Here is a 24,558-nt window from a genome sequence, read left to right as displayed (position 1 = left end):
CGGCCTCCCAAGGTGCTGGGATTACAGGCGTGAGCCACCACGCCCGGCATTAAGGATTTTTAACCAATTAATTTCCTTTATATTTACCTTCTAATGCCCAGACATCCACCCAATGACAATCATTTGACTGCACATATACTTCGTTTGGGCAATGAAGACTTATTTTGGTTTCCAAAATATCTTTTCTGACAGTACTTAAGTACTTAGCATGTTATGTGATCATAGCTAGGAGGCACTGGGTTTTGCTTTACCCCACAGATAACAGCCATCATCATCACGTGATATGCCATCACAAGATAAAAACAAAGGCTTTCCATGTTTAAAAGCAAAACATTCCCGCAAAACACTCCCAAAACTGTGCTTAGAAGAACTCAGCTGCCAAGTCGCTGGTATACATACTTCCAAGTTAAACCCCACATCAAACTAAAAGACGGGAAACACAATCAGAAGTGGTTCTGTCAGTTGCTGTTAAACACTTGAGCACCTAAAGGCAGAACAGAGAGGTCTGGTTTTTGGTATATTTTTGTAACTTTAGTTTTTCCTCAAAATCAGATTTAATCAAGCTCTTACTCAGCACTGGAAACTAGGAAGCAACAGTGATTTAAGATGCAAATTGCAGGGCCGGGCGCAGTGGCTCACGCCTGTAATCCCAGCACTTTGGGAGGCCGAGGCGGGCAGATCACGAGGTCAGGAGATCGAGACCATCCTGGCTAACACGGTGAAATCCCGTCTCCACTAAAAATACAAAAAAAATTAGCCGGGTGTGGTGGCCAGTGCCTGTAGCCCCAGCTTCTTCGGAGGCTGAGGCAGGAGAATGGCGTGAACCGGGGAGGCAGAGCTTGCAGTGAGCCGAGATAGTGCCACTGCACTCCAGCCTGGGCAAGAGAGCGAGACTCCATCTCAAAAAAAAAAAAAAAAAGATGCAAATTGCATTGGGGTCATTTTTTGGGAATGAAAGGGATGTTTTAATTCTGCACCATTGTTTCATGGACCCAAAACCCAGAGATGAGTATCGGGTACTGAATGCAACTCAATCAAAGGTGTGAAGAGTTCTGTGTGCACAATGTTCCATTTATACTCAGGGGATTTTTAGTGTTTTTAACTTGGCGGGAAGGAATTAGGATTGTCCTATTGTCCTCTAAACTTGTTGGCAGAAGAGTTAGTGCAATGACCAACTAAGCCAATGACAGGGTGGCTAATTTGGAATTAGAAATGGCTCAGGAAGGGTTGTTCTTTTTCTCAGACCTTCTTTTTTTTTCTTTTTTTTGAGATGAGTCTCACCCTGTTGCCCAGGCTGGAGTGCAGTGGCGTGATCTCAGCTCACCGAAACCCTCACCTCCCGGGTTCAAGCGATTCTCCTGCCTCAGCCTCCCAAGTAGCTGGGACTACAGGCATGCGCCACCATGCTCAGCTAATTTTGTTTTTATTTTTAGTAGAGACAGGGTTTCACTATGTTGGCCAGGCTGGTCTCCAACTCCTGACCTCGTGATCCACCTGCTTCAGACTCCCAAAGTGCTGGGATTACAGGCATGAGCCACCATGCCTGGCCTTTTTCTCAGAGCTTTTAAGTTTTTCAGCATAAACTGAATTCAATCCACACAGGCCACACTAGACAGATGGTAATATTAATAAGTATAACTAAGTGAATTTGAACTTCAGAAGATAAGCTGTCACATTACAAACTAGTTTCAAATAATCTTAAAGATAACTTTGGGTGAATGGCTTGCATAACCTTTCACACTATCATAATTAACTACCTTTTAAAAGTTACCTTCCAGCCCACAGCCATATGCTCATACACAGTTGCAGAAAGTGCACATACAATTCGGGGTCCATCTTTTAACAATTAAAAGTTAAGGAAGCAAGGATTTTGTTAAAACTCAGGGGTTTTCTCCCTACCTATTTGATATAATGGGCACCTGGTATTTGTGGGCAACTTTTCATATAATTTCAAACAAGAAGGTAGCCTTTATACAAGTCTATCTTTATTTGTAAAAAATAATATACAACTAAAGCTAATTTGATTTTTAAAATCAAAGTTCATTTAGTGATAATGTACACTTTATAATAAAATTGTAGTAAAATACTGACATTTGATAGTTATAAACAAAGTATCATTCATGTAAAAATCATGTTATAGCATGTAAAATTTAATTAGAAAATTCATAGCTCACAAAAGTACATATATTTTGTTGATAGCTCGAGAACATTATCATAAATTTACTTAAGATACAGAACAAAATTCACAGTTAGGCTTGACGTTTAGTACTATAAAATTTTATGTTGCATCCACTGATACTTTTGTTAATAAGGTGCACTTGAAATAACTGATTCAGCCTACCAATGAGCTGATATTTTATCGTATAACCAGGATCTATTGGTTTTACAATATGTCTAGTAATCAATTATTTCACCAATAATTTAAGAAACAGAGATCTAGTTGAAAATACCATTGACAGATACCCTTAACAGGATAATTAAAATAAAAAGCACTAGCAGCTTTGATTTCCATTTCCATGAATGTGTACAAGATAAATCTGTATTTTACAGTTAAAATTTGTACAAAAAGTCAAGCCCTGAAGTAGTTTTTCCCCCAAAAGTTCTGATGTTAAAACTTTAAAAAAAAAAAAAAGAGAGGTAGTGTGTAAAAATATTTTTACTTAAAATGTTGAACCCCTGCACCACTTATATTATAAATGAAAGTTAACCTTCTACATACTAACATTATTTTGCCATTCAAGAGTCAAATTTATAAGACTCACAGAATGTTAAAGCCGGAATGCCATTAAAAATAGTATATAAACGGAAGAACTTCAGTGAATTCAACATAAAGTACGTCGTATTACATAATGTGCAGTCAGTGAATAGTTTACTGATAATATGCTTAGTGGTAATGTGAACAAAATACATTGAAGTATTCTGAGTCAAGTGATCTTCATGTAATCAAGACTTCTTCATATATATTTTACCATATAGAGAAAACATCCTTCAAAACGGAGTCATTTGAATCTTCATTGTTTTAATAGCACACAATTGTTAAAAAGGTATTCATACTAGCCCTATCATAAACTTAATTAATAAATAACTCTCCATAAGCCATAGGGAACTTATGTACTTCATAGTATTTTTAGTTTCTATATACAAGCATACAGTTGTGCTTGTGCACATTGTACAATAAAATCAGGCAAGGAATTAAAGTTAGCAGCCTTACTCTTAGCTTGTTCTAAGTGGATGCACTGGAAAGTAATAAATAGCCTCATAAAATTAATAGTGATAAACTCTACCTGTCACAGGTGAATACTATGTAGTTTTCATAAAGTGTAAGCAGTGTTTCCAGAAATCTCATGAAGGAAAACCCAATTTTTTTTTTTTTTTGGCATAAAAAGTGCACAAGTTTGTCCTATGTGTTAAAACATCTTAATTTGGATGTATTTTTTATCCAAAATGATGCATACTTGGATGCATTAAAAGCATACCAACAAAAATACACACACTAACAACAAAAGGAATGATTTCAAATGAGACTGGGAATGGGAACAAGAATAGGTTAAAGGAGAGACTTCCATATTTCCAAAGTCAAGAGAATTGCCTTTTAAAACATAAATTATATAGCCATACAGAATTTGCAAATATGAAAGTTATAGGAAGGACAAACAACAATTTGAACAACTGTTGCAAAGTTTCATAACTCAAGAAAAGATGCCTTCCTGGCTGGGCGCTCATGCCTGCAATCCAGCACTTTGGGAGGCGATGGACGGATCATTTGAGGTCAGGAGTTTGAGACCCACCTGACCAACATGGTGAAACTCCATCTCTACTAAAAATACAAAAAAATAAGCCAGACATGTTGGCGCACACCTGTAATCTCAGCTACTCAGAAGGCTGAGGCAGGAGAATTGCTTGAACCCAGGAGCTGAGATCGCACCACTGCACTCCAGCCTGGGTGACAGAGACTCTGTCTCAAAAAAAAAAAAAAAAAAAAAAGCTTCCTGAGCTTTGTAACATGGGAAGCAACTCCTAAAAACAGCCAAGTGGTTTGATTCTTAGAAACTGGCAATGCACAACCGGGGACAGTGGCTCATGCCTGTAATCCCAGCACTTTGGGAGGCCGAGGCAGGTGGATCAGGAGGTCAGGAGATCGAGACCTGCCTGGCTAACAAGGTGAAACCCCGTCTCTACTAAAAATACTAAAAATTAGCCGCGCATGGTGGCGGGCGCCTGTAGTCCCAGCTACTCAGGAGGCTGAGGCGGGAGAATGGTGTGAACCCGGAAGGCAGAGCTTGCAGTGAGCCAAGATCGCGCCACTGCACTCCAGCCTGGGCGATACAGCGAGACTCCATCTCAAAAAAAACAAAAAACAAAAAACAAAAAACGAAACTGGAAATGCACTTGAGAACATCATTTGTTACAATTTATTAGAAAGGAACATTAAAAAAACAAAAATCAAAATAGGCTGAGCATGGTGGCTGTAATCCTAGCACTTCGGGAAGCCTAGGCAGGACTGCTTAAGCCCAGGAGTTCAAGACCAACTTGGGCAACATGGCGAAACCCTGTCTCTACAAAAAATACAAAAAGTAGACAGGTATGGTGGTACGTGCCTATGGTCCCAGCTACTCAGAAGGCTGAGGTGGGAGGACTGCTTGAGCCCAGGGGACTGAGGCTGCAGAGAGCTGTGATCATGCCACTGCACCCCAGTGTGGGCAACAGAGTGAGACCCAGTCACTAAAAAAAAAAAAAAAAAAAAAAAAAATCAAAATAAAATATTGGGAACATAAGACCTTTAAGAGCTGAGGTCCCCAATGTACCAAAAGAGAGAATCAGACTTCACATTAGAATTTTAAAAATACAGTTAAAGGAAAAATTAACTGGGCTCTGCACAGCAGGTTAAATATGCAACCACTTCCAACAGAAATGATCTAGTCTTCTCACATAGTTCCAAGAATGTGCTTTAACATCTGATTCTCCACAGACAAAACACCAAAAGCACGTAACTTCATCAGCAAAGGCCCCTTTGTTTTGGACTTAAATTCACCTCTGATCCACCAAAGTTTATATTAACAATTATCAAACTACTACATTAATATTGTAAGCTTGCAACGCTACTCATCTCATGCCTATTCCACGTCACTGGTCAGAGGTATATATGCTTTTAAACTAGCCAAATGTACAAGTCCTCATGGCATCCTCTCTCTGAAAACATTCAAACAATGGTTTCATAATGTTATGATTGTTCCATCTTCTTCTAAGAGTTTTTGATCTGGAGCATGTGTTTCAAATTCCGTGTTTGAGCTGCTTGCTATGGCTGCTAAGCTCACTTCGTTAGAGGGAATAAAGCCATTCTGTCCAGACTCAAAGCTTAGCTCTATCTGTGTTAATGACTCCAGGCTCTCAGTATTAGGAACAGCTTTTGGAATCTGCTGTGGCACTCCATTGTCTTCAATGATAATGTCATCTTCTTCGCTGTCTTCATCCTCTGGCTCAAAGCTTGGTTCAATCTGCTGTGGGTAGCCAAGAAGGCTGTTATCAGTAGACTGGCCAGAACTGCCAGAAGTCCGACTGTTCCTCACAACATTATTCCTCTGGTTTGCCGGTCTCACTGTTATGATGAGGTTACGGCTATTTGCAATCATCATGTCTGTTACTTGATCAAGGCTCTTCCCTGAAACTTCTATGCCATTAACTTCTAAAACTTCATCATTAACAGCTAATAGTCCTGTACTTTGAGCCAGACCTCCTGGGACAAGCCTGGATATAAAGATCCCTGGAACCTTTTCTAAGCCATGTGGTGTTACCCTGACACTGGAGCCATCCCGGATGTAGAATCCTAGGGGTTTCTCCGTGCCGTATTTGTAAAGACGTACCCTACGATGCGTTTCTGGGAGAATATCCACGTCTATAATAGAAGACACAGGTCTAAAGTCTTGGGGCATACTAATGACTATATGTGGCTTTTTTCTATGGTTGTCAGGACGCAATACGTTGGTTAAAACATTCTTCTTCTTTATTAGTGTATCTGTACCAAAGGCACTGTAGTCTGCTTCTTCTGTTTAAAAATAAAACAAAATAATTATAGAAATGCTGTAAAAATATCTATTCACTTGCAGCTGAATCTGTACAGAAAGGATAACTCAAAATATATTTGGTATATAAACAAACTAGCTAATAAGCTTATTCTAATCAGATCATAATCTAGTACAGTAGTAAAATGCTATACCAGAAAAAACCACTAGGTGGCCATCTCAAATACACATCACAAAATAAACCAATGTTGAAGTTAAATTTGATAGAGCTCATTCACTATTAAACATTAAATATGGCAAATGAAACTATGATAGATCTTACATATTCTTTTTTTTTTTTTTTTGAGATGGAGTCTCGCTCTGTTGCCCAGGCTGGAGTGTAGTGGCGTGACCTCGGCTCACAGCAACCTCCACCTCCTAGGTTCAAGCAATTCTCCTGCCTCATCCTCCTGAATAGCTGGGACTACAAGTGTGTGCCACCACACCTGGCTAATTTTTTTTTGTATTTTTACTACAGATGGGGTTTCACCGTGTTAACCAGAATGGTCTCGATCTCCTGACCTCATGATCCACCCGCCTTGGCCTCCCAAAGTGCTGGAATTATAGGTGTGAGCCACTGCACCTGGCCAGATCTTACATATTCTTAAACATCATTAAATATATATGTATTTTTACTTTTTTTTGAATAGGGTCTTGCTATGTTGCCCAGGCTGGTTTTGAACTCCTGGCCTCAGGAGATCCTCCCACCTCAGCCTCTCAATGTGCTAGGAGTACAGGTGAGAGCTACTGTGTCTGGCCTTAAAACATCATTTTAAACCAGCTACTTAAAATACATTTCTCCTTCACTTGTTTAAAAAACTTGTAACGTGGTTCGGTGCGGTGCCTCACGCCTATAATCCCAGTGCTTTTCTGGGAGGCCATGGTGGGTGGATCACTTGAGCCCAGCCTGGGCAAGAGCGTGAGACCCTGTCTTTACGAAAAGTAAAAAAAAAAATTAGCCAGGTGTGGTAGCGTCTACCTGTAGTCCCAGCTACTTGAGAGGCTGAGATGGGAGGATGGCTTCACTCCAGGATTCAGGTCTGCAGCGCACTATGATCACTGCACTCCAGCCTGGGTGACAAAACAAACACACGCCTGCAATTTGCATGTTTATCATATTCAACTCAAAGACCTGAAATGGGATATTTGATTCTCAAGGTAAATCAAGAGAGTAAAATCATATACCAGTATCAGAGGCTGAGTGGGCAGATAATGTAATTGATGCTGGTGCATATCAAACAAACAGGAATTTGGTATTCTGCAAATAACACTCTCCCTCAGTTTTCTGTTGCTATTGTTTGAGATGGAGTCTCGCTCTGCCGTCCTGGCTGGAGTGCAGAGGCATGATCTCAGCTCACTGCAACCTCCACCTCTCAGGTTCAAGCGATTCTCCTGCCTTAGCCTCCCAAATGGCTGGGATTACAGGCATGTGCCACCATGCCCAGCTAATTTTTGTATTTTCAGTAAAGATGGGGTTTCACCATGTTGGCCAGGCTGGTCTTGATCAAACTCTTGACCTCAGGTGATCCACCTGCCTCAGCTTCCCAAAGTGCTGGGATTACAGGCGTGAGCCACCTCGCCCGGCAGGAATTCTTGATCTCTCATTTTCATTTTGAAAGAGGCAGAATAGAGTTTTAACATTTTTCTTTACTGTGTGAAAAACTATGCATAAAGTGCAATGATATTTTGTTCTCAGTAGTGGTGATACAGACAATAGGAAGTAGTAGAACTCTGGCAAACTGGAGAGCTCCTGCCTCATTTAGATAGCATAACTGCTTCTCAGTTCCTGGCAGATTTTCTACATGCCAGAAAGTCTTGTTTTTAGGCAAAATCTTCCGATCTTTAAATACTGCCACCTAATTAAATAATAAACTAAAAGGGAAAACAGAACACTTAACACCAGATATGGTTAAATTATATGGCTGAAGGAAGATAGTCTATACACAAAACATTTCTTCAGAGAATGAGAGGTAAAACAGAAAATGAAACTAACAGCAGAAACAAAAGTTAAAATAGTATTTTCAAAAATAACTACAATGAGGATAAACTAAAAAGTGAAATTTACATGAATTAAAAAAAAAAACAACTTCAATAATGCCTCTCCCTGGTTTTCTAGTGGCTAGGCAAAAAAAAAAAAAAAAAGAAAGAAAAGAAAAGAAAACAAACAAAAAATAAATGACTTCCCTCCTCCTCCACAAAAGAAATAGTTGAAAATCCTAGTCTCAGCTGCTGCCACAGAAAACACCAATCTCACCATCTTGCGTTTGTATAGCGCTTCAATTCATATTCTCTTGCTTAATCCTGAACCCCCTCATTGCTAAACTATTATCATCTTCACTTTATAACCAATAAATTAAGGGTACAACGTAAGATACACAGAAAGAACTAGAGCCCAGGTTTTCTTACTAGGCTAGTATCTTCAAGTCACAATAATGAATGCCAAGTATCAATTATGTCAGAGTACAGGGAGCTTTAGTATTCTTTTCTGATGCTGCGTGAACACTCTTCAAAATCTAGTTTCAGATAAATATATAAGGTTAGGGGTACCTTATTTTTTTGGCATTTTTTTCCCCTTGGGGACACTTGTAATCATTTATAAGTATTTGCATTGGGCTCTTCAGAGACAGAAATGTATTTATACTATGGCTTTGGATATAAATCCATTGGTACAACAATCTTTCTGGCAAAAAAACCTATCAAGAATAGTCTTCTGGTAATGTGTTTTCTCAAAATCATACACATTTCTGTTTTAAAACAATCAATAAGGAAAGTCTACATAACATTTATAAGGGAAATTCCAGACCATACAAACTGAGAACAATATTACGTTGCCTACATACCTACTCATGGGAAACCTAACCAAAAAAACTCCAAATCTGCATAATTTGGCATCACATCCAGACTCCATTTGAATGCTCTCTGCTAAATTCTCAAAAGCAATATGCCCCAGTACAAAGCCACCTTTGTTCTCCCATCTAGCTAATCAGTTTCCAGCCACTGGGAAAGAAAATATTTTGGCAGAAAGCCAGGGTTCAGGGTGTTAAAGTGTAAAGGTGAATGTCCACAAGGAATTGGAGTTGACTTTCTACCTGAACACTATCAGAGCATTAAACTCAGAATGAGACGGAAAGTTTGAAAACTTGATCATAGCAACTGTCCATTTGTATAAATTCACTTATGCAACAGTACATGATATGGGCTGATACAGCAGCACCGCATTTATCCCAAGCCTTTTCTTCAGCCAATGATCTCAGCTAACTGAACAGACGAGGATCCACCTAGAAGGCCTCTAAATAGTCAAACTGGATGTCTTACTTTCTTACACACAAATAGTGGCTGTTCTTCACTTATCCTGCAGGGCTTCCCTCTGAACCTCTTACTCCTTAAACATTAATTCTGAAAAGCCTAGTAATCTCATTCCTTTGCTCATAGAGGGTCATAAACCACACATTCAGAGCAAAGGGTAAGGATCCACTCGTGGGTGGCAGGCAGATATAAGACATAAAAGCTTTACAGTGAGTAAAAAGCAAATCTAGAAAAAAAAAAAAAAACTTCTCCATAAGTTCCATCAGTATCCCCATACAATAGCAAAACAGCAACGATTATAGTACAGTTGTCAACAAAGTTCAAGATTATGCCCCATTTGAAGTTCAGAGGAAGAAATCAAATAATGAAATAATGTTTTAAAATGTTCTAATCCAGAGGTTGACAAATGTTTTCTGTCAAGAGTCAGACAGTAAATGTCTAGGTATTACAGGCCATATAATCCCTCTTGTAAAAGCAGCCACAGACAATCCATAAAATAATACGTGGCCAGGCATGATGGCTCATGCCTGTAATCCTAGCACTTTGGGAGGCCGAGGTGAGAGGACTGCTTGAGCTTAGTAGTTCAAGACCAGCCTGGGTAACATAGCAGGACCCTGTCTCTACAAAAATAATTTTAAAAATTAGCTGGGCATGGTGGTTTGTTTGTGCCTGTAATCCAAGCTACTTGGGAAGCTGAAGTGGGAGGATCAGTTGAGCCTGAGAGGCTGAAGCTGAAGTGAGCTAAGATGGCACCACTGCACTCCAACCTGGGCAATGGTGAGACCCTGTTCCAAGAAAATTTTATATGCAAAAACAGCCAGCAGGCCTTAGTTTGCCAACTCTTGCTCTAATATAAAATGGTTAAATGAGATAGATCTGGCAACTTTCTTTTAGACGGCGTTTTGCTCTGGAGTGCAATGACACGATCTCGGCTCACTGCAACCTCCGCCTCCTGGGTTCAAGTGATTCTCCTGCCTCAGCCTCTCGAGTAGCTGGGATTATAGGCACCCACCACCACGCCCGGCTAATTGTGTATTTTTAGTAGAGACGAGGTTTCTCCATGTTGGTCAGGCTGGTGGCGAACTCCCGACATTGGGTGATCCGCCCGCCTTGGCCTCCCAAAGTGCTGGGATTACAGGCGTGAGCCACTGTGCCTGGCCAGATCTGACAACTTTAAAAAGATTAAATATCACTTAAAGCAAATTAAATCTTCAAACTTTGCAGACCCCTTCATTCCTAATACAGAAAAATTAATCACCAAATATTTAACGAACACTGACTATGTGCCAGGAATTGTGCTCTGTGGTACAGATTTGGTGAATAAAATAGGTATGGTGCCTACTTTCATGGTGCTTACAATCTAAAAGAGGAGATGGCAACTAACAAATAATTTCAAATACCGTAATTAAATTATAACAAAGGTGCTGAGAGCTATAAGCACACCACGCTGGGGAAGTATGTAAAGGGGACCTGGCCTGGCTTGCAGGGGTAAGGCAAGGCTTCTCCGGGGAAGTGATTCTGAGAGGAAAACCAGCCAGAGGCTAATCAGTAGAAGGCAAGAAGAATGTTCCAGGCACAGGACTCGACAATATCCAGAAGAGGGAGGGCCAGACAAAGAAATCCAATACAGCTAGAACAGAGGGTGAAAAGCGGGAGGGAGGGAGGGAGTCAGGAGCTGAGTCAGAGGCAGCCAGGGGCCAAACAGACAAACAGGGCCTCCTGGGAAGTACCAAGGTTTACAGACTTTAGCCTAAGGGCAAAGGAAAGAAAACCAAGGATTTTAAGGGAAGACAGTGATAGTGAACTCATTTAGTTTTTCTACAAAGTTCACTCTGGCTGCAGGCTGGAGAAGGACGTGGAGGGGGAGGACAAGAAGCTACTGCAGCTAGCGCAGTGGGTCACACTTGTAATCCCAGCACTTTGGCAGGCCGAGGTGGGCGGATTACCAGAGGTCGGGAGTTCGCGAGCAGCCTGACCAACATGGAGAAACCCCATCTCTACTAAAAATACACAATTAGCCAGGCATGGTGGCGCATGCCTGTAATCCCAGCTACTCGGGAGGATGAGGCAGGAGACTCACTTGAACCCAGGAGGCGGAGGTTGCGGTGAGATGAGATCACGCCATTGCACTCCAGCCTGGGCAACAAGAGCGAGACTGCTTCTTAGGGGGAAAAAAAAAAAAGAAGCTACTTCAGTAAATTTGGATGGCACCTGGCCTGGAGCAGAGGATGTGGAAATGGGGAGACAAATCTGAAAAATAACTAGAACACAGTTTTAATAGGCTTACTGACTGACTAAAAAATAGGTATGTGTCAAAGGTGACACCCAGGTTTCTGTTGTGAATAACTGGTGTCACATACTGAGATGTTACTCCACAATTTCTTTCTTTTTTTTTTTTTTTTGAGACGGAGTCTCGCTCTGTCGCCCAGACTGGAGTGCAGTGGCGCGATCTCGGCTCACTGCAAGCTCCGCCTCCTGGGTTCATGCCATTCTCCTGCCTCAGGCTTCCGAGTAGCTGGGACTACAGGCGCCCACCACCAAGCCCGGCTAATTTTTTTGTATTTTTAGTAGAGACAGGGTTTCACCATGTTAGCCAGGATGGTCTCGATCTCCTGACCTCGTGATCCGCCTGCCTCGGCCTCCAAAAGTGCTGGGATTACAGGCCGTAATTTATTTTTTTCATTTCTGGGCCATATCTTTTGTTAAAACTATAATTTACAATTTACTACTAAAATGTATATTCCTTAGACAATTTTAAACTAAACCCTGATTCATAAAAATGTAACCTTAAAAGGCATCTACAAAATAATGTCCAATGCACAAAGTCTAAGAGATGATTTAGATGCCCAGTTACCAGTATCTGGGCCACAAAGTCACATCTGTGTGAGGGCATGCCCTATGAGAGACCAAGTTTAAAGCAAAGCCTTTCTAGTGTTTCTAATAAAACTAGAATAAATCGAAGAGGTAAACGTATGTGTCTGGTGTCAATCAAAAACAGACGGTGTTATAGCAAGAAGTCCGAATATAGAGATTCTGACTAGATCTAGAGGGGGCTCTGTTCTGTAGCACATCAACAGATCCTCCACCTGGCTGATTATCAGGACTGGCTGGGAAGCTTTTAAAAATACACATTTCCCTGGCTGAATTCCAAACTGACAGGAATGACCTGAGTATTTTTAAAAGGTGCAAGCTTTAAATATTTTTAAAAAATTTTTAGTGCACAGCAATAACCTCAACAATGAGAGTGGAAAAGTCTATTCTGTACCTTCTCTTCCCTGTCTCCCGAATCAATTAGGATAAACTCTAATACTCTTAACAGGGAATGGGGGATTGGGATCCTCTGCATGAAAATAACTTTTAAGATACCAAGTTTCTTGTGTTTTGTTTTTGCTCCCATGATAACTGCTCTAGGAATAGAGTATGGGGTTTTTCTTCTAACAATAAATAGATATAAAAATTTTTCAAGATCTCCAACAACACTATCTTAAACTTCAGACTATAAAGTAGTTTACACATTGAATTGTAAGCTTTCACTTTAAAGAAATTTTAGTAGAGTATCAGATGTTAAAAGATCACAGTTTTAAATTTTAAAATGGTTTTGCAATTTGCTTTCCAAAAATCACTTGGGGGCCAGGCGCGGTGGCTCACACCTGTAATCCCAGCACTATGGGAGGCTGAGGAGGGTGGATCACCTGAGGTCAGGAGTTTGAGACCAGCCTGGCCTACACGGTGAAACCCTGTCTCTACTAAAAACACAAAAATTAGCCAGGCATGGTAGCACACGCTTGTAGTCCCAGCTACTTGGGAGGCTGAGGCAGGAGAATCGCTTGAGCCCGGGAGGTAGGCTGCAGTAAGCCGAGATCACACCACTGCACTCCAGCCTGGGCGACAGAGTAAGACTCTGTCTCAAAAAATAAAAAATAAAATAAAATAAATCACTTGGGGCCAGGCACAGCGGCTCCCACCTGTAATCCCAGCACTTTGGGAGGCCGAGGTGGGTGGATCACTTGAGGTCAGGAGTTTGAGACCAGCCTGGCCAACATGGCAAAACCCTGTCTCTACTAAAAATACAAAAATTAGCTGGGCGTGGTGGCACGCATCTGTAGTCCCAGCTACTCTGGAAGCTGAGGCACAAGAACCCGGGAGGCAAAGGCTGCAGTGAGCGGAGGTCACGCCCCTGCATTCCAGCCTGGGTGACAGAGCGAGACTTAAAAAAAAAAAAAAAAAAAAAAAAAAAATTCACTCAGTACATATTAAGTGTAACTTTTGCCTTACTGATGCCTAACTGAAATCAAAAAGCAAAGAACAGAAAATGTGCTGTAATCAAGCAGTAAAATGTAACTATACTTAATGTCATACTTTATATTAGTTTCTTGAATTAAATGTTCATTAAGGTTTACATAAAATCAGATTTCTAGTTAAGCATCTGCTCAACTTTGCTTAAAAGAAACAGTGCAGCCAGGCGCCGTGGCTCACGCCTGTAATCCCAGCACTTTGGGAGGCCGAGGCGGGCAGATCACGAGGTCAGGAGATCGAGACCATCCTGGCTAACACAGTGAAATCCTGTCTCTACTAATGATACAAAAAAAAAATTAGCCGGGCGTGTTGGCGGGCTCCTGCAGTCCCAGCTACTCAGAGGCTGAGGCAGGAGAATGGCGTGAACCCAGGAGGTGGAGCTTGCAGTGAGCCGAGATCGCGCCACTGCACTCCAGCCTGGGGGACAGAGCAAGACTCCGTCCCAAAAAAAAAAGAAAGAGTGCATGCATTAAGTCTGCCAGATTTAGATGCTGGGACCTGATGGTAAACAAGACAGACAGGAAACAAGTTAACATATTCTTAAATAAGATACTTCCAGGTCTTCAGAGGATGATGTGGTAAAGGTGGGAAGGTGGAGGGCTTTAGTTAGGGTAGTCAGAAGAGACTCCTCCAACAAACTGATCTGAGCTAAGCAGGAGGAGGCAGATGTTGCAAGAGCTGAGGGTTAAGTGTCCTTAAGAATAACCAAGCATAAGAGCACAGAAACAGAAACAAGCTCATGGCTGGGTGCAGTGGCTCACACCTGTAATCCCAGAGCACTTCGAGGCCAAGACGGGTGGATCACCTGAGGTCAGGAGTTCGAGACCAGCCTGGCCAACATGGTGAAACCCCATCTCTACTAAAAATACAAAAATTAGCCAGGCATGGTGGCACACACCTGTAGTCTCAGCTACTCAGGAGGCTGAGGCAGGACAATCACTTGAACCTGGGAAGCAGAGGTTGCAGTGAGCCGAGATTGTGCCACTACACTCTAGCCTGGGTGACAGAGAAGACTCCATCTCAAAAAAAAAAAAAAAAAAAAAAAGAAAGGTAAAAAAAAAAAGAAACAAGCTCACCAAGTCTGAGGAATAGGAAGGAAGCCAGTGTGGCTGACTGTGATGAGGGAGTGAGAGAATGAGGGAAGACGAGGTTGGGAAGTCCAAATCAGAAGGGATTTTATTCTGGTTGCAATGGGAAATCATCAGAGGGTTTTAAACAGGAATGAACTGACTACCTACTTTCATTTTTGCTAAAGTCATATTTGTATTAAATTTATATTTTTAAAATCTAAAATATTTCTGTTGAATTGCCTATTTCTAAAGCAAATTCTAAGGGCTATCAATTATATTGGACATTTTACCTCTACTATTAATACATAGAAAACATTTGCACATAGAAATATATTTCTAAGTTGTAATTCCTATGACAACAATAAAAACCGTCAAAGGTCTCAATAAAAATTATACCACCAATAAATAAAAACTTAAAAAGGAAATAAAAGATAACTACCCTTAAAAGATGTTAGGATTAATTCCATAATCATGCAAGAGTATAATTCCATTAACAAAACATGTGGTGGTATACCTCAAATGTAATAATCTTTCTAACAAAGGGGATAATCCAACAAATTTCTGTCAGATGGCAATACTTTAAAAACCCACTCTATATTTGAATGCACATCCAAACAGCAACTAACTTTTTAATGAAAATTACAATTGCTAACAAGAAAGACCTATTATTCAACCATAATTATTTAAATTCTTCCTCCTTTTCCAGCACTCTATAGCTTTCCAAGGTTCTATCCATGGTCTTCATCTCAGATGGCCTTTATGTCTACTCCCAAAATTTTAACTATCACTTTTCAAAAAGCTTGCAAATCTAACTAGTTTTTGGATTCCTACCCTGAACTTTTGTCTACCATTTCCAATCTCCTGAATGATTGGTTAAGATTATTTGTCCTAAGACAAAATTCGTAATTTTCTTTTCCAAATCAATCTACTCTGCTTGTTCATGACACTGTCCCAGCTGTCAGACTCTAACCATCAAGGTATGCTCTGCTGGACTCTCCTCCACTGCAAAGCAGCCACAGTGAGTGCAATGACTCCCAAGTATTTCCCCTCCTACCTTCCCGCCACTGCCTCCTCTCCTCCCCCCACCCTTCCCCTCTACTTCTGGACCAGTCTCCTCACTTCTTTACCGCCTGCTCCTGACTCTCTGTTGTAAGACTGCTGCCCACTCCAATTCATCCTGAACAGCCAACTGAATCTTCCTAAGGTCATACTCTCATTATATCGCACCCCTGTTAATTACCTTTGAGATCCATCTCAGGAGACTTTGGGAACATTAATTTGTGTGTGAAAGTATTTTGTAAAATAGTCCAGTGATATAGGCAGAGGTTATCCTTGGAGGTTTATTTTGTTGGTGGACTTTAGTTCCTCCAAACCCAGGAAAGCAAAGATACATAATCAGTGGAATTCCAGAGCCCTGGGAGTGGTCTAATGCTTATCAACTGATTAGAAATAGTTTTCACCTTCAAAGGTAATCTCTACCCATTCTCTCAAGCTACTTTCTTTTCAAAAAAATTTTTTTGAGGAGTCTTGCTCTGTCGCCCAGGCTGGAGTGCAGTGGTGCGATCTCGGCTCACTGCAACCTCCACCTCCTGGCTGATTCTCCTGCCTCAGCCTCCTAAATAGCTGGATTACAGACATGTGCCACCACGCCCAGCTGATTTTTGTATTTTTAGTAGAGATGGGGTTTCACCATGTTGGCCATGCTAGTCATGAACTCCTGACCTCAGATGATCCGCCCACCTCCACCTCCCAAAGTGCTGGGATTACACTCGTGAGCCACCATGCCTGGCTGCTCTCAAGCTATTTTCTGGGTTGGCTTATAAATACCATAAGTCTTTAATTTATCCCAGTACAGGCTCAATGCTCTCATGCTGGCTTCCCAAACCACTTCATTTACAATTGAGAAAGGAATAAATGGTACATACCATAATAAGCCCCACCCTGCCCATCTGCAGACACACATACATACACACACAGAGGCTACGAGGTTAAAAAAAAAAAAAAGTTTTAGGACTCAAAATACATTTGAAAATTCTTGGCTGAGCATGGTGGCTCATGCCTATAATCCCAGCGCTTTGAGAGGCAGGGACTGGAGGATCATCGGAGACCAGGAGTTTGAGACCAGTTTGGGCAACATAGTAAGACCCAGTCTTTACAAAACAAAAAAGAGAGAAAGAAAATTATTGCCAAATAGTGATTTCAATTTTTTTGGAAGACTAATTAATATCAGTGTTTACATCCCTCCATAATAGTAACTTCTCACCTCATTTTCCAGATAATTAACTAGTTTTATACAATTTCTTTAAAAAGTATCCTAAAAGTAAAAGAAAGAATTTACTGGGTGCTTACTATAAGCCAGGGCACTGCACTTAGCTCATTTAATCCTCATAGTAATTCTACAATATATTATAATCTTTCTATAGGTGCAGACACTGAGACTCAGGAAGATTAAATGGCTTTGTTTTTGGTATTTATTAACTGGTAAATACAGCCCTTGAAAGTTGGTTGCCACCAAAAAACAGGAATGCTTTGGATTCCAAAGTCACACTCTTTCCACATTTTTCTGAATGGAGAATAATCCATTTGATAAAGTGAAGATTCAATAAATTCCCAATATTCAATAAATTCCCAATTTCTACTTAAGGAAAAATAAAACCAAAGAGGTTAACACAAAAGTAACTAGAAATATACATTTTCCAAAGTACACTTAGTGAAGCATAAAGATATTAATTAAACCAACAATATCACAAATGTTTTAACCTACGTGTTAGTTAACATAATAAGATTCACACAAAATGTTTATTCACTAAGTTTGTGGCAAAGTCTGGGTATCCTTTCAGTGGGGAAAATACACCATTTCTATTTCTAACACAATTTTTCTAAACAGTAATACTTACCCTTCTTTTGTATAAATATCCTAAGCAGTGGATTGGCCGTTGAAACAGCTTTGTGATAATTATCATCATTATTTATAGGTAGTAAGTCTCCATGGATGTCTGCATAGCCTACCAAAACGTCAACATTGGGGATCTTATGAACATGTTGTAGTAATCCATAAAACTCCTCAAATTTTCCAGGTTTTGATCTTTCCAGCGAAAACCGACGAAATTCAGCTCCAAACTATAAACATAACAAACATATTACTTAAAAAAAAAAAAAAAAGGACCCAATTTGAAAATGCATGCCACAGAAAAATTAACGAGCAGAGCAAGTATTTTTAATTAAGGAAAGATTGTCTATTATGAGGAACCTTACTATCAGGGTTTTTAAAAAGCCTAAGAAAGGCACAAGAATGTGCCTCCTGACTGCTGTGTCTCAGAAGAGCATTCCTTTCAAGAGACGCAGGCTCAACTCTATCCCTGGGGTACCTAGGCCTTACTGCGGACTGTTCTGCATAATGACTCAGCTCAAACCCTGTCTGGAGCCCAGACTCTGACGGCAATGCTCTCCTCACTCGCATCATGGAGTACCAAAGACTTGTCCAAGTCTTTATTTTGACCAAAGGAAAGCATTTAAGTGTCCTCCCCCATAAATGGAACTAGGATTTCATGGGATGTGGTAAGAATCAACAGCAAAATATACAAAAAGAACTGTGAGCTATGTGGCATTAAGGTATGATCTTCCCTATGTTAATGCAGAAAAAAAGGAGCTTTAGTAATACATCAAATGTATGTCCTATAACTATCCAATTAACGCACAAAGTGTTTATGTGTTTGGCACAGTGCTAGGCCCTAGAGATTGAAAGCCTCGAGCCTGCTCCAGAAGCTCACCAATTAGTGGGTAAAGAGAATAATTACTTCAGGGAGGTATTAAGAGAGCACACAGATGGCATGGAATGGGGAGGAAGACAGCCTCCATCATGCCCAATACTTACCTTCACAGTTCTGATTCTGAAGTCTGTTTCCCTACACCTCTGTTTTCCCAATGTCAAATAATTAAAAGTGACTCTTATTCAACACTAAGAACTGAGGCCAGGGGCGATGGCTCACATCTGTAATCCCAGCACTTTGGGAGGCTAAGGTAGGAGGATCACAAGGTCAGGAGTTCGAAACCAGCCTAGCCAACATGGCAAAACCTGTCTCTACTACAAATACAAAAATTAGCCAGGTGTGGTGGCACATGCCTGTAGTCCCAACTACTCAGGAGGCTGAGGCAGGAGACTCTCTTGAATCTGGGAGGCAGAGGTTGCAGTGAGCCGAGATCGCGCCACTGTACTCCAGCCTGGGCGACAGAGCAAGACTCCGTCTCAAAAAAGAAAAAAAAAAAACCCAAAACACCAAGGACAGGCTTCATCTAGTCCATAATAAACAGGATTTATAACACTGTGGGAATAGCGTGGCATTTCCTCAAACGTGGAAACCTAAGAAAAGTTAATCAGCCTTCCTCAAAAAGTGTCCCAGTCATATAAGTTTGAGAAATGCTACATAATCATGCTCTTGGGAATCACTGTGGAGACCAGCACTTTAAAGGCTCATTTAAGCCCTATGTTGATTTTTAAAAATATTTAAACCAACGTTTGCCAAATGTGTTTAACCACTGAACTCATATTTCCTCCACATATCTATTACTAGCAAGAAATACTAATGTAAAAATATTATGTCCCAGAGAAAAAAAGAGAAGAGAAATACTGTTGGGACAGCCTTAAGCATCATGTAGAGAAAGCCCCTACCATAATAATTTGAGTTTACAAATATGTCACTTCATTTTCCCAAAGGCCCCATGGGACATCTGGATTCACTGGTTTTGCTCTATCTAAAGTTCATCTGCCCTTCTTACACCCATACTCCTCAGTGGTTTTAAAATCAAAACTCACTAAAAACACCTCTTACCTCTAACAAAAAATTAAAATAGTTCCCAAAACACATTCCTGAAACATAAACACTAACATCTGTCAAGAAAATAAGGTGACTCATACCTAAGGCTCTCAAAAAGTTTAGTCACACCTTCATCTTTCAAAGTAAATAAAAACTCAGGGAACACCCTTCATATCAGTTAGTCTCATGATGTTATCAAAAGTCACAGTTTCTCCTCCATTTTCTTTATTCTGGTATCACAATATGAAGTTGCTAGTGCTTGCTGATTCATCCACAGGGTTTATCACTTCCCCTGATGTATGAATGGGAATAACATCTGATCATTTAACATTTTAGGGCTTCAATGTTTTTGTTAAAGCTTTTGGATGAAATTTCTTCGCTCAAGATTTTCTCTTGCCTAACTGTTATGATAAAAACAATAAAAAATTGTATGGCTTCATGGTATATGTGCACTTTTGCCAATGTTGGCATGGGAAAAAAAACCCAAGAGAAATTGTTATGCTTCTTGCAACACAACAATAGGATTAAGAGAACTTTTTACATGAACAAAAACACTGAGACAAAATTAAGATTCAATCAGCAATTATTCACTTGTGAACCATTTACAACTGTTTCATAGCCTAGTTTGCCCTAGCCATCCAAAATGTGTATGGACTCCCTTCCCCCAGTGTCTGTTGGTACATTCTAGAAATGCAAACTTAATTTTCATAATCTATTTGCCTATGAATAATAATTAGGAAATTTTATGACTCAAAGACTGTTCCAGGGTTATTAAAGGACATCATCATGATTATTGATTAAGAATCTTCCCAACACTAGAGATACAATTAGGAAGATAAATCGGTTACCAAAGAAAAGTCACATACTAGCTGGTACCACAAATTGAACTATAGGTATATTTACATTCTCCATTCTTTTACTATCATTATTATTTTTCCCTTCCACGTGTGAAGATAATAATGTTGACACTACTGCTTTATTGCATTTATTTTTTTGAGACAGAGTCTCCCTCTGTCACCCAGGCTGGAGTGCAGTGGTGCAATCTCAGCTCACTGCAACCTCCGCCTCCCAGGTTCAAGTGATTCTCTTGCCTCAGCCTCGGGAGTAGCTGGGATTACAGGCATGCGCCACCACGCCCGGTTAATTTTTATATTTTTAGTAGATACAGGGTTTCACCGTGTTGGCCAGGCTGGTCTTGAACTCCTGACCTCAGGTGATCGGCCCGCCTTGCCCTCCCAAAGTGCTAGGATTACAGGTGTGAGCCACCACTCCTGGCCAACACTACTGCTTTATATGAGGAAAAAGAGATCCTAAAAATGGACCAGAACCCAGCGTGGTGGCTAACGCCTGTAATCCAAACATTTTGGGAGGCCTAGGTGGGCATATCACTTGAGCTCAGGAGTTAGAGACCAGCATGACCAACATGGCAAAACCCTGTCTCTAAAAAGATTTAAAAAATTAAAAATAGTAAAAGAAAAATAGACCGGCTAGGTGCAGTGGCTCACGCCTGTAGTCCCAGTACTTTGAGAGGTGGAGACAGGCGGATCACTAGAGCTCAGGTGTTCAAGATCAGACTGGGCAACATGGAGAGACCCCGTCTCTACAAAATAAATAAATAAATAAATAAAAATAAGCTGGGTGTAGTGGTGCACGCCTGTAGTCTTGCTACTCAGGAGGCTGAAATCAGAGAATCGCTTGAGCTCAGGAGGTTGAGGCTGCAGTGAGCCGTGATCGTGCCATTGTACTCCAGCCCCGGTGACCGAGCAAGATCCTGTCTCAAAAAAAAAAAAGGGACCTGCACACTACCTAGTTTTGGTTATAAACTCTTAGCAATCAGTTTTGTAAAAAGCTGTGATATCACTAAAGCAATGTCAAAGAAAATACTGTTTCAAAAACCCTTCCAAATATTTTTTAAATGGTTAAGGTGACAAATGTTTCAATCTACTGAAAATAAATGTATCAGCAATATATATTTGAAACATATAAGGTGTCACAGACATACTAGAAACACTCACTACCTATACCTTGCCTATTTGTCAACAGCTAGAATAGTGGGACCGACTCCATTCAGCACATGTTCCTAGAATCAGTGTATGATTCTATTTAAAAGACACAGTTCGCTGAAAGTGCAGTATGGCAGTTCAAATACACAACATGTAGTTTAGACAGAAGTAAGTGAAAGATTCACAAATCAGTTGACAAGAGAAAGGCAAAAAGCCTGAAATTCCAGTTTTAAAGCACTCAAGATTTCTTAGTACTAGAGATAAATTACTATTTGATTGTATTTATCAGTATACTTAGAATTCCTACTCATGTTTTCCTATGGAAAAAAATTAAAGACTTGCTACCAAGATTAGGGCTATAAACTTAAAATTTTAAGATTATGCAATATCACAAGTGTTTTTCTTTCCATAACCTCAACGCCCACAAATCCAAACTACACTTACAACAGAAATGCCATAAGAAGGTTCAACCACTGGGCATGGAACCACTACTGCCACTATACCGCTAGAGGAAAAGCTCTGCTATATATTTTGGGTCATCTTAACGCTATAGCTCAAGCAAGTCACTTCAATTTGCTATGCTGTGCACAGAGGACACATGGACATGTACATTCCTTAAATTGCTATAACTACACTTCTATTCTTACTAATTCTGAAACTAGTGCCAATCCTCATATGAGTTCAGTGCCAAACCGTTTTTTGTTTTTTGTTTTTTTTTTTTGAGATGGAGTTTTGCTCTTGTTGCCCAGGCTGGATTGCAATGGTGCAAACTTGGCTCACTGCAACCTCCATCTCCCGGGTTCAAGCGATTCTCCTGCCTCAGCCTCTCAAGTAGCTGGGATTACAGGCACGTGCCATCACGGCCGGCTAAAAATTTTTTGTATTTTTAGTAGCGATGGGGTTTCACCATGTTGGCCAGGCTGGTCTGGCACTCCTGACCTCAGGTGATCCACCCGCCTCGGCCTCCCAAAGTGCTGGGGTTACAGGCGTGAGCCACCGCGTCCAGCCTCAAACACATTTTTAATGATGTTACAAACGAATGTCGATTTTCTCGATGTGATTTTGAGTTACAGAAACTTACAGAACTTTGTTTATCAACCCTAGACAATAAAACTATTCTACCCAGAGGCTCTAGGAAGCTTTCCTTACTCCACTGTACCTCACTCAAATCACTCCTTGATTTTACATATTCCTTAGTAATCTTACAATCTATGATGCTCCATTACTTTTTTTTTTGTGAAATTGATATACTTTCAATTTTCTCCTTTTCTGTGTTTTGGCCTTCTCAATTCTATTTTAAATGTTCTCAGGGCCCAACCAGTGTCCTGTTTTGTATTCTGCAATGCCTAAATGTTATTAAAAAGGCATGAAGGCTTTGCAAAAAAACAGCTTGGGGAAGTCATAACCTTTCTCAGCCTCAGTCTTCTCAGAGAATCGGACTAGATTATCTAAGCTCCTTTTAACTCTTCAACTCAAGAAACGCTTGCTGAAAATGTTCCCTTGGCTGCCGATCACCTTCAAATTCCAGCTCAAAATCCCCTTTGGAGGGCATTCCCTAACTAATCCCTCCCTACAGACTACCCTGCTCACCAAGCCTTGAGATTTGGAAATTCAGTGAATACCGAAGTAATTATCAGCAGACTGGCATACCGTTGGTCAAGGGGAAAAGCACTTGATGTGAGTAGGTAGCAGGATGGAATGAAAAGAGCATCTAGACTCAAACTGTAAAGTGCTACTCCAACGTAAGGTGATAGTGTTAATTTTACAGATTAAATGCATACCAAAGTTAGTGCTAGAAAGAGCGCCAGCAGGAAGCAAAGCGAACTTTTAAAGGGCTGTTTAGTTCATTGGGCTCTCTCCTTCGCCACTCGATGCGTCCCTGAACCACAGAAAGTGGGAACAACGGGGTGGTCCAGAGCCCTTTACTCACAGCCCAGCAGGCAGGATTCTCCTGCACCTTTTGAGCCACCTCGCATTCCACTCAGTGTGTGCCATCCTCGGATATACCCTGGCCCCTACTCCCGTCCGTGAACACGGGAATGAGATTTACGGAATGAGATTAAATGCTAGACTAGGTCTTCTTCCTGCCCGGGCCAGGGGCGGACACTAGCGCCCCCTGACCCCCGCCGCCCCCTCCTCGGCAAGTTTATTACCCACAGTCTCCCGCCCGCACCGTCCAGACCCCGGGGCAGCTCGGCCCGTCGCCTCCCCCGGCGCTCCGAGCCTGGCCCGGCCTCTCCCAGGCCCCGGCCCCCCAGGCCCGCCGCTCCGCCCAGCCCGGGCCCCGCGCACCTTGCTCTTCACCTCCATGGTACCCAGGCAGCCGCTGCCCGCCCCGTGCCGGTGGCTGCGGTTCATGCTGAACGCCGAGCCCCGCGACGGCCTCCTCCGGCCGGGCGGCCCCTCAGGAGCGCGGGGAGCGAGTGCGCCACTGGGGGTCTCGGAAAGCGGTTGCGGCCCGGGCGCCTCCTCACAGGCACCTGCAGAGGGGGCGGCCGCAGCTCCGGCGTCCGCGCTGAGCTCCACTCCACCAGCTGCTCACACGGCGGGACCGAGGGTCGGACTGGTGGCGCGACAGGCGGGGAAGCAGCTCCCTCCCTCCGGGCCCCGGCAGCGACGGCGACAGCGCTGGAGGAGGAGGAGGGGGCGGAGCGGAGGCCACAGGCGCCGCAACCTCTCCCTCTGCCGCCTCCCCGGCGAGCCCGCGCGCGCGCACCCGAGCGGGCCACAGCCGCGGCGCGTGCGCGCGCTCACCTGCAGCTCCCGAAGCTGCCGCAATCGCTCGCGCTCCGCCCACACCCAATAGGAAGCGCGCACCTGCGCCTGCGGCGCCAACCAATCGATACACGCCTCGCGCGGTGCGTGGGCGGGCTGCCTCCTCAAAACCCCGCCTGCCACCGCACGATTGGTCCTGCGCTACGAGGGAGGGGCGGGATCACCTGAAACCATGGACCTCCGCCCCGCTTCAAGCCAGAGAGCCAGAAGGCGCATGCGCGGGTTCTGGAGTTTC

The 24,558-nt window shown here is 41.9% G+C and overlaps 1 protein-coding gene across 1 annotated transcript; it reads right to left on the bottom strand.

Annotated features, from left to right (window-relative positions):
* Positions 1–3,330: 3,330 nt before the first annotated feature.
* On the bottom strand, positions 3,331–24,389 carry PARD6B (par-6 family cell polarity regulator beta). The gene is made up of 3 exons (XM_002830415.6): positions 23,841–24,389; positions 17,629–17,851; positions 3,331–6,043 (listed from the first exon to the last, which is right to left on the bottom strand). Exons 1-3 carry the CDS (start codon positions 23,904–23,906, stop codon positions 5,214–5,216), a joined length of 1,119 nt encoding a protein of 372 aa, XP_002830461.1. The 5' UTR covers positions 23,907–24,389; the 3' UTR covers positions 3,331–5,213.
* Between the last annotated feature and the right edge of the window lie 169 nt (positions 24,390–24,558).

This window comes from Pongo abelii, chromosome 21 (genome assembly GCF_028885655.2).
Source record: "Pongo abelii isolate AG06213 chromosome 21, NHGRI_mPonAbe1-v2.0_pri, whole genome shotgun sequence".
NCBI classification, from domain to species: domain Eukaryota; kingdom Metazoa; phylum Chordata; class Mammalia; order Primates; family Hominidae; genus Pongo; species Pongo abelii.
The sequence above is the reverse complement of the archived record's forward strand: the minus strand, read 5'-3'. Positions and strand labels throughout refer to the sequence as shown.